Here is a 10,766-nt window from a genome sequence, read left to right on the forward strand (position 1 = left end):
AACTTAAGCCACTACCATGTACTGTAACGAAACTGGAAGTTTAATGTCGATGTAAAGGACGTTAACTCAAAGATGGTGGGTCAAAATTGTAACATTATAGGACGTTCTGCCACCAGGACAAAAATCGTTAGAAAAGCACTTTAATTAACAATTTAGCACACAAATCTTTCAAAGCAAACACACGAGCAGTTGGTTTATCCGATATTGGCCTCTAGCTAAAGTAACATCACGGGATAATAGGCTACTGTAAATAATCAGCTTGTAATATTGACTGAAGTAACGTTAGCTAACGATAGCCAAGTTGTGGTTTTACAATTGTGACAGTATTCTCAAAGCAAGGTACCGGTCGAAAACCGAACGTTAACGTTAGTCGTTAAGTTTACACTGTTGAAGTATGGAGCTAGTGGGCAGTAAATACAACCACTGCTGGCATTTAACACCTTTATTTCTATTTTTTACTCTCTATGTTCGGTTAAAACTCGGTGTTACCGACTAACAAAAATCAAACACCGGCTCCTCAGTTTGATTTCACTACAAGAAATAGTGCCATCACACGCAGAGTACGTTAAATTACGTTCGTTGGATGGAATATTGCAGGTGAGTCAATCCGCTAACGTTACCTTAGCAATAACGTTAAACTATTATTGATTAACGTTATTGATCGGTCGATTTGATAGTCACCTTTAAAAAAATAAACCCTGCGCCCTGTAAGTGACGAGTGAGGCAGCAGAAGAACGACGCCACATTTTATAAACGAAAATGATTGATAAGATAGCATAGACAGACAAATGAAAAATAAAGATAAATTAAACTTACCACATCTGCTTCCGTTCCGTTTTTACTATCTTTGGAACCGGAAGAAACATTCCTGTTTTCCCCGTCTCTGAACGCAGTCTCCCCCCTTCGATTACACACAGAGGAAAAAACACCCAAAAGAGGAAGAGGAGAGGTGGGTCGTATGTTTATCAGCTAAAATTAAAGAGCTTTCATGTGACTGCATGATATCCACGCATTCGGCTTTTGCGTGTAATTGTATTTTAAGAGTTTTGAGTGTCGATTTCAGAGCCCGCAACGATCAGCCAGAAAGAGAGAGAGAGAGAGACGTGGAGATACTCTCCGGTCTGCACAGTCAGATCATTGGTTGACAAACAGTAATCAGATGCAAATTCCTAACCTCTGAATCAGCAGGGGCCAGCCCCCCAACCCCCAGAGCAGGGCATGTCGGTAAATGCAAGGGTGTGAATTATAAAGTGGGCTGGGACTAGGGTAAAAAGTTGCAGAGTGAGACAGTGCTGTCTAAAGATGATGCACAAACTCAAACAGACTTTACATTTTTATCTCCCTAAAGTACTTCACAGATTAACCCTTAACTTGACTTTAAACAGCAAATTTTTTGTGCAGACAGCCTCTGAAACTGAATAAAATATAGTTCCCAACCCAACAAGTGTGTCACAAAATGAATCTGGGTGATCACAAGATAAGAAAGAAATGTACTTGTTCCTTGAATTATTAGAGCTGATATATATTATTTTAAAAAATCAAATATGTTAAGTAATTTTTTCAAGCAAAAATGCCAAACTTTCTGTAGTTCCAGCTTTGCTGCAAAGCAAGCAATTTGATTAGAATTGTTCACTATTTTCTGACATATTACAGACCAAGGGATTAATAAAATAATCAAGAAAAGCATCTGCAAATTGATTGATGAAATTAGTAATTAGTTGCATCCTCACAAATTATCTTTATTTGTTTTCTCTACTATGTTTTGTTGTGTTTTTTCTTAAGAAATACTTTCACATTTCTGGCCATGTAAAAATCATGCAAAATAAAATAAGCTTAGAAGAAGTCTGCAATTTAAAAAAATTTGAATTACAGTATTTGTATGTGACTTAGTCCATAGGTATATTGTGTGTTGTGTTCACATTTACTTTCGGTGTTGATTTTTGGTGACAGTCCCTTGGTGGAGAGCCCCTGTTCAGCAGAAATTCTGGATGGCAGAATTAATAATGCTTTTTTATTGTAACAGTATAAAAACAACCTTAAAAGTGATTTTACTGACTTATAGTCTTTATACTTTACTAATTGTATTTTCAATTAAATAATAGATACTGTGTCATTTTAATTTTTATAAAGCTTCACAACATTCATTTTGAAAATATGATGACTCACTTTAACTAAGAGTTTACTTTCAGAACACTTGTGAAGCTGTGCAAACTGAATGAAAGACTGAATGAAAGCTTTGATGGAAGTTTAAGATTTGACCTTAAATAACACGGAATGTCAAAAAAACTCAATACCACATTCTGTTTCTGTTTTATCAAATTTATCAATACATTATATTTAGGAATATTACATGTTCAAAGTCTGTAATTCAACACAATTCAAAACTACATTTTTATGAGCCCTTTTCAAGTTTAATCAAGGTAAACCTGTATTTATGTGCCACACGTTGAAACACAAGGACTAATTATACATTTTAGAGAGGAAGAATTATAAACCACAATGTGAACAAATGACCATTCACATAAACCAAACCATGTGGTAAAAACTGAACATTTTCAATAAGACAACTGTGACTGAAAATAAGCCATCCAGCCACAGTAAAATAAACTGCAGTCTTTTTCTGTCCTCATCACACAAAGTCACTGGCCATGTCCTGTATTTCTAAATGTGAATTTACACTTGAATAAAAAGGTCTGTGAGTGGTGACTGGTTGCAGCTGTTTGCTAAAATAAAGAGCTTGAGATATCTGAAACAGATAAATGATCCTCCATCTGCCTCATCAGATGTAACGGGATCCAGGAGAGAAGTGAATTCATGGCGCTGACGCTGTGAGAAATAAAATTAAAATCAAACGGTACACCAGACTGAACAGCGTGAACTGTACTTTCACACTTGATATCAAAATAATCAAACGCTGACTGATGTGTTTCAGCTTAAGCTAGTCTTTGCCAGGGTGTGTTCAACACAGGAAATAATAATAACATTAAATTTATATTTATAGCACCTTTCAAACAGTGCTTTTACATACACGGTATATAGTTAAAACACTAATAGACAACAGGGTTACACAGTGCATTTATATAGCAACAGAGGAATCAAAAACTGGTGGAATAGAATTTAAAAATAAAACAAAATAAATAGAATGTTAAGAAGGCTTAGGTTTTGAGATAGGATTTCAAAGAAGACGCTAATTCGGGATTTAGCAACTGACAGAGCTTTTAAAGTCAGCAATAAAATCTTAAAATAAATTCTGAAACCTACAGGCAAGAAGAAAAGAGAAGAAAGAGGCAAGGATGGGAGTAATGTGATCTTGTCTTGATTATAAAGCCTAGCAGCTGCATTCTGAACATGTTGGAGGTAAGAGATGGCTTTCTGACCAGGACAAAGGGCATTCTAATGATCTACGTGTGATGAAATAAAAACATGAATAATCTTTTCAATGCCCTATTGAGATAGATATGACTTAATTTAATTTTTGATATAGTCTGTAGCTAGAGAAAGCAGTGTTGAACAACTTTTGTAATTTGGCTTCTAAAGGATAAATTTGAATCAATAATCATGCCCAACTTAAGGGGAGAGTGCTTGAAGTTAGGCCACCAATATTTGGCTAACAGGGATGATACTGGAGGGGGCAATCAAGAGGATTTTAAACTTGGAATCATTTGGTTTAAGGAAGTTATGTAACACTCAGCACTTGACCCACTTAAGTTATCTAAATCATTGTGTCTAAAGGGAACATAAAGCTGAGTGTTGTCTGCATAGCTGTGAAAATTAATGTTATGGTTGCGGAAAATATGACCCAAGGGAAGCATGTAAATAAGAATGTATACTGTAAGAACAGTAAGGGGCCCAGAATTTACCCTTGAGGGACGCCACAGGATAGAGGGGCAACGGAAGAAACAGTTTTAACAACTAATATTGAGAAGCTTCTATCAGTGAGGTAGGAACCATTCTAGCGCTAAGTTCATAATGCCAGCTCATTCCTCCAAACGGCTGATTGAAACTGTGTGGTCAACTACGAAAAGCCAAGCTATGATCAGGTAGGATTAAAATAGATCAGTACTCAAAATCAACAGCGAGCAGCAAGTCATTTTAAAACCTTGACAAGAGCAAGGAAGAAAAAGAGTTTGCTATTCTCTAACTAGAGTCCAAGTTGATATATCCATAGCCGGTAGCCATTAAGAAATTAGGAAACCATGTGTGTAAGTTGAATAAAATGTTTGGAGCCCTTTCCCAGTGTTGGAATGGGCCACGGACAGAATAAACTTCTTTCCAAAGCTGTAGCTAAAGACTCCAGCTCATAGTGGAGATTAGCAGATTGTCCTAACATGACATAATTTATTCATTTACCCCCATGTGCACAATCACTGGGTGTACAGAGGAATGCAGATCAATAATTGTGGGAACCTGTGCAATAATATTGTGGACCTTAAAATCAGATAAACTGTATGTAATACAGCCAGGAGGTTCAACACACTTTTTAAACTATTGACTCCCCTGTAAGCGAGATATCTTTTAATTCTTTTGAACGGCTCTCAGAAAGGAAGTGAGTCATAATATCTGGCACATTTTAAAGAGCGTAATTCCCACCACTAGATAAAACAATTGACAGTGTGTGACTTCTTACATGTCTTTTATGTTGTGATTCAAGTTGCAAATGGATAATTATTGATTATTGTTAATCGTGCTAAATAATGTGCTATATATCTTCTAGTCATACTCTTCAAAGTATAGCTTAACCCTAATTAGATGCCATACCAAGTGAGGTTCAGTAGAGTTATGAGGTAGTCATCTTAATCATAATGTGTTGCTTTAAAGTAGCTGTGATATGACAAAATCATGTAGAAATACAGAAAAATGGTATTCAAATCCTTTAGATTTTTCTGGAGTAGGACCCCAGACCATCCACTTTATTGTCTTCCCCCAGCTTTTCAAACTAGTGTTACGCCCCTGACAGGAGCAGTGTGTGCCCTTCCGAAGTGTCTGGGAAAAGAGGGAGGGAGACCCTCCTGTTGGCCTTCACCACTGCTGCAGACGAAAATCTTGCTGAGCTTGATGCTGAGGATAATTTGAATTTATTTATTTACTTTATGAATGCTAATATGAACAATGGCATATTCTCTGACTTTGATATTCTCACTGTACATCACATAAACAGAAAACTCCCCCAACATTGCATTTTGAGTATTCCTGTTCATGGAAATACTTTGTGTTTGAGTTGGTGTGACTAAGTGTTCGACATGCAAATATAATAGTTTGAGCTGTATATTAAAGGTATTCAGCCTTTCCTAATGGTCTTCTCATCTCTTCCACATGGCCTCGTGAGAAACTGATAAATGTCTTTCATTCATTTGTGTTCCTAAAATATAATAATGAATAACTAAATTTAATTAAAAATAAATACATGTAAATGCAGCCATTTGAATGTTTCAGTTTATGTTTCAATATGGATCCAAATTCCTCTAAAACCATAATTAAAAATAAAGAAAATAAAATACTCATATACAATTAAATACCAGCACTACATACTGTACATACTGTCTGTATGTACTGTATGTACAGTATGTACATACATTTGCTATCAAAGTGCAGGTACCCAGACTTCTTTACAAATGCTTCTAATTGTCGTTCATCCAAACATTTGCATCAGAAGTCCTCATTCACACGAAATTAGCATATTGTTCCAAGTTTTAAAACTATAAGCAATGTGTGCAAAGTGCCTAAATGATCATAAATAATAACCTTGTGCTCACTAACGGCCTGTTTCTTTGTACTGGTATGCCATCTAGTGGAAAGGAGCCACAGGAAAATCTACATGCTGTAAGTCTGATGTAATATATTAGAAAATTTACAATATGTCTATTTTAAATAGTTTGAGAGGATCAAATAATAATATTCACTCAACAAGCTTTCTAAAAATAAAGAACCCAGTTATAATGGGTTTAAAATGATAAGCAGTTGAAATGTAAGTAGCACAAAAACTGTTTTCAGCCTCTCAACTTCCCTCATAAACTTCATCTAATGCACATTTTCTTTTTCAGAATAACCAGGACTATTTTAAAAAAGGAGACTGATTCGAAGAGATTATTTGCTGACGAGATTTATAATGGATTTGCCTCAAAATAACTTTTACAATATGCATTTTAACAGAATTGTGAAGGTGTCAAATAGGAGAGCTCATTAACACTAAGCAATTGACATCTGTCAGGTTTTTAGTGAAAATGACAGGAACTATAGGCTCACAACAGCCTCTAATAAATAACACAGGCAGATTTAGTCAGTTTAGTTGGTTTACTGCAGTTGACTCGACCCACACTCTTTAAAGATCCGTTCAGTCAACACGTTTTCCACATGGATTCTGACATTGACACTGTTTCCCAGTTGGTAAAGTAAAGACGGAGCCTAACAAATCTAATGTTTCTAAATTTGCATGCGCTCCTTTGTAAGTAAATTTGAAGATTTCAGATACTGTATAGTGAAGTGCCTAACATCCATGTGAAACCCAATGCACCTTACTGAATTCAATACTATGAGCAAAGAAAATAGTCACACAGCAGCCTCAGTAATATCAGATGTAGATGACATAGAATGAAAGTACATTAACTCAACTCAATCATGATAATCCAGTAATACGAAATAACAATTTATCACTCTGATAGTGTTTAGTCTGTATAACTAGCACATTTTGTTGCTAACACTTCTGTACTTTGGACTAGTAATACAGTATTGTTGGTGTGGGGTATTGGTACTTTTACTTACATATGATGACAGACCAGCCGCAGCTTATTTTATACAAATACATGTATATGAAGTTAAATCAAGCATGGCTTTTAGCATTTTTAAGTACAAAGCACACAATGAATTAAGAAAAGAAAGAAAACATATTTTCATTTTTTTTTTTTAATAGTTGCAGTGATAATTATAAATAGGTACTGTAACACACACATATTATATACACAAAGATGTTTGAGTCTAGTGTATAAAGCTATTCACACTATTATAGGCTTTTTCAATCCAATGTTGGCACATGTCAACGATCTGAGTTCATGAATAACAGTAAAACTACTCCTACACATCTTTAAAAAGTTGGCAGCACCCCAAGGTGCTGGGGTGAACGTGATGAAAACAAGTTCATCTTGAAGAACATATACAGTACACAAAAAATGACACCATGTGATATCCCTACATGACATTCAAAGTGAGAAGTTTAAGCCTGAGAAATTGGATTTCCACAAATGCACAACTTTGGTTGTTGACAAAATGCACCACCAAGTCAAGTTTCATTACACCGCCAATGATAGTATGAAAAGAAATTGATGTGATATATATATATTTTTTAAATATAATGTTTCCAAAATCAAGTCACGTACACACGTAGAAAATATATGTACAGAAAAAAACTTGTATTCATAAGGCAGAAGTGCTTTTCTGGGGTTGTAAATGTTAATATTGAGATGAAACTCAGCAGGTTTTTACCATCAAAACACCTAAAATGTTAGCAATGTAACACATGTACATACATTGTATCTTTAAACCATTTTGCTAGTGTAAAAAAAGGCTTTAAACGAGCTGTGTGCTAAGTGTAAACTGAGTCAGCACTGTGTGCTGCAAGAAATCCATTAATAAATCTAAAAGTACAGGGTTACTAGCAGTTTTACAATTATCTTGTCTTTGATTATTGACCATGACTGAAGTAACATTTACACTTTGTCTACACCAGCGTGCAGTGAAGGCAACACATCAGCAGCTGAAGTGGTGTTAAGTATCTCCACTGGATCAGCTAAGTGCTGCCATACAATCATGCACTTTAGGTTGTAAGTAGAAACAAACAGACTTGAACTTAAAATCAAGTCGCAGTTGTTATGCAGTAGTTACTCTTCGTTAAAAAAAGTGACAGCTTGATTGGTTAAAATACAAGCATGTTCCTCAGATGATGAAAAAAATGCAGCTGAAACACGGCCGGTGTAGACAAGGTGACAAGGCTAGACAAAGACAGCAGAGAAAGATACACAGAAAACAAAAATAGATCCTGATGAAATTGTGCCTAAAGAGGGAGTTCTTCTCATACATAATACAGATAGATACAGAGATAATTACCAATGAATTACTTTACGTCCCATGCATATCAGAAGCTGTTATTTCACACCCTCGAACGAAAGACATCTGCTTGTGTTTGTGCATATAATGTAGAGACTATTACTTTTCATGCTTCTTACTACTTACACAAATCCTACAGGCTAAACCTTCAGGCAGTGGTGCATTTCCTGATGTACTACAGCATTTCCTAAGTCTTAGCACCTTTTTACAAACTGTCATTCATCATTAGCAATACAGAGTTCATAGTAAATCTTCCATTATTTAAAGGTTAATATTGTAAATATTTATTGTTATGAATTATTTGTTATAGCTGTATAATTCGTGAAATTCTAGCATTTGCACTATGAAAAGGGACATTATAGATCAATGGTTCATTAACCCGCTGTTTTAAGGATTTACAGCTCAAACATCAACTTTGGCATAATGCTATCGTTCTTATCACAACTTTTGTCCGTAAAAAAAAAAAAACAGGTATGGTTAATGTGCTTGTATAGTGAATTTGTTATTGTGAATTCCACATCATAACTCAGACCCTGATATTACCACATGCTCTTTCCAAAACTTGAGGAATGGAATTCATTTTAATCCCAACGATGAGTGGGAAAAAGCTCCATGATGCTGTACTTCTTTTTATATACAACAATCTGTACCAGTGGGGCAGAAAGTGTCAATTGTGGCCAGAGGATGGTGCAAGAGAGGTCATGTCCCCTAAATGAAAAGGGTTATTCTCTGCAAGGCAAGTTGTACTTTGTTACCCTCAGGTGTGTGTCAACCTCATGTACTTTGGCTTAGCTGTGAGCTGAATGCTAACAGCAGCATGCTAACATTTAGCATGTATACCCCTGTTAACACACAAAGACTTGATTTGTTTATGGATAAAACTAATGGAAAACTTACTACAGAAACCAGCGGCCAACCCGAGAAAAGGGAAGCATTTTTCAGTTTTGTTTTCTGAGCTTGGAGAACTTCACACAAGACAGAACATGGGCAGCTTATCTACATCTCTCTGAGCTCCTGCCTGCAGCAAGGCCATGTGGAGGAAACAGTGGTCCCAATCTCAGCTCATCTGCTCCAGGTGGGCTGACAGCAGACGTCTAGGAGGCAGAAACTGTTCTTGTTTGTTGACCACCTCAGTCTGACGTGACCCTTGGTTGTCGGTGCCTTAAGGTCCAACAAACAAGCAGATTTTGATCACTCTCATGTGACTGAAAAACATTGAACTGGCTTTGTAAGTCCAACCAGGCTGTGAAAATAGGAAGTAAACAGTCTCAATATTGTTTTACAAAAGATCTTGTTCAAAGCCTTTAATACGGCGGGATAGATAGATAGATAGATAGATAGATAGATAGATAGATAGATAGATAGATAGATAGATAGATAGATAGATAGATAGATAGATAGATAGATAGATAGATAGATAGATAGATAGATAGATAGATAGATAGATAGATAGATAGATAGATAGATAGATAGGCCATAAACAGTTCACCACAGATATTCAATGGCAGGGAAATATTACAGCCTTTAAGTGATGTAAAGGCTTTAAGAAATGGTTGTCCAAAGTTCAGACAACATTTTCCACAATATTTAAGGTGGGAAAGTGCCGACCAATCTGATATATTAGTCCATGTCTAATATTATTCCACTCACTTGCAGAGACGAGGTCCATATACTGGCATACGGCGTGAAGCAGCAGTCTCTCAAAGCTGATTCACAAACAAGAGAGAAATGACTCAGTCTCATCTAACCACTTACAGAAACAATCAACTTGATCTGTCATTTCTGGAGAGAACTAGTTTCCTAGCACAGATGAATTAAGTTAGTCTAAGTGTGTTTTTAATGCTGATTATTTGCCTTTTTTCCCCCACATCCTGTTTTTGTATGTCCTACAGCTGCAGTAATCTAATATAAACTGAGTTTATCCAGGTGAGGAAACATAATTAGAATCCATCAGCCAGGGCTTTCAATCTGACAGTGAGCGTGTGAACTTTGATATCAGCCATAATGTTACCGTTCAGACTGAAACAGATATTTAGGGACACTCAACAAAAAAAGAAGATCTACCGTCTGTAAACAATATATTTTCTTTCTTTTTAAAACTTCTAAAAACATGACTTTTCAGATCTTCAATTAAATGTAATTAATTATATGTATGTAAACTTTTTAATAATAATAATAATAATAATAATAATAATCCTTATTTGTAGAGCACTTTTCAAAAACAAGTTACAAAGTGCTTTAACAAGTGTAAAGAATAATACAAAAAAAAGATAAGAGCATGAAAATTTAATATAAAATTAGTAAAATACAATAAAATAAAAGGGATAAAATAAAGTCAAATAAGATCGGGAAAAGCTCTCCTATAAAAGTATGTTTTAAGAAGGGACTTAAAAGAGTTCACTGACTCAGCCGACCTGATTTCCTCGGGCAGGCTGTTCCAGAGCCTCGGGGCCCTGACAGCAAACGCTCTGTCCCCTTTAGTTTTCAGTCGAGACTCTGGAACAGACAACAGACCTCTGCCCGAGGATCTCAAGGTACGTGCTGGTGCGTATGGGACTAAAAGGTCAGAAATATAACAAGGCGAGAGGCCATGAAGAGCTTTAAAAGTGATCAATAGAATTTTAAAGTCAATTCTAAAACATACTGGGAGCCAGTGTAATGAAGCTAAA

At 35.8% G+C, this 10,766-nt stretch overlaps 2 protein-coding genes and 1 long non-coding RNA gene across 7 annotated transcripts in view; 1 reads left to right on the forward strand and 2 right to left on the reverse strand.

Annotated features, from left to right (window-relative positions):
- arid3a (AT rich interactive domain 3A (BRIGHT-like)) overlaps positions 1–1,114 on the reverse strand; it is a 49,650-nt gene extending 48,536 nt beyond the window's left edge. For 3 of the 4 annotated variants that reach the window (XM_046049938.1, XM_046049939.1, XM_046049937.1), the window contains exon 1: positions 817–1,114. The gene's annotated coding sequence lies outside the window, so the exon portion shown is untranslated. The remainder of the gene's footprint in view (positions 1–816) is intronic. The other variant, XM_046049940.1, reaches the window with a different exon arrangement.
- On the forward strand, positions 381–5,287 carry LOC123971229. The gene is made up of 3 exons (XR_006825147.1): positions 381–597; positions 3,264–3,357; positions 4,958–5,287. It is a non-coding gene; the product is annotated as an uncharacterized LOC123971229 (long non-coding RNA).
- A 1,597-nt stretch (positions 5,288–6,884) lies between these two features.
- The window catches only part of r3hdm4 (R3H domain containing 4), a 9,559-nt gene continuing 5,677 nt past the window's right edge, over positions 6,885–10,766 (reverse strand). For both annotated transcript variants that reach the window (XM_046048650.1, XM_046048651.1), the window contains 2 exons: positions 9,748–9,803; positions 6,885–9,258 (listed from right to left, as the gene is read on the reverse strand). In XM_046048650.1, coding sequence (XP_045904606.1) covers positions 9,155–9,258; positions 9,748–9,803 — 160 coding nt within the window. In that variant the 3' untranslated portion in view covers positions 6,885–9,154. The remainder of the gene's footprint in view (positions 9,259–9,747; positions 9,804–10,766) is intronic.

Source organism: Micropterus dolomieu, linkage group LG05, assembly GCF_021292245.1.
Source record: "Micropterus dolomieu isolate WLL.071019.BEF.003 ecotype Adirondacks linkage group LG05, ASM2129224v1, whole genome shotgun sequence".
NCBI classification, from domain to species: domain Eukaryota; kingdom Metazoa; phylum Chordata; class Actinopteri; order Centrarchiformes; family Centrarchidae; genus Micropterus; species Micropterus dolomieu.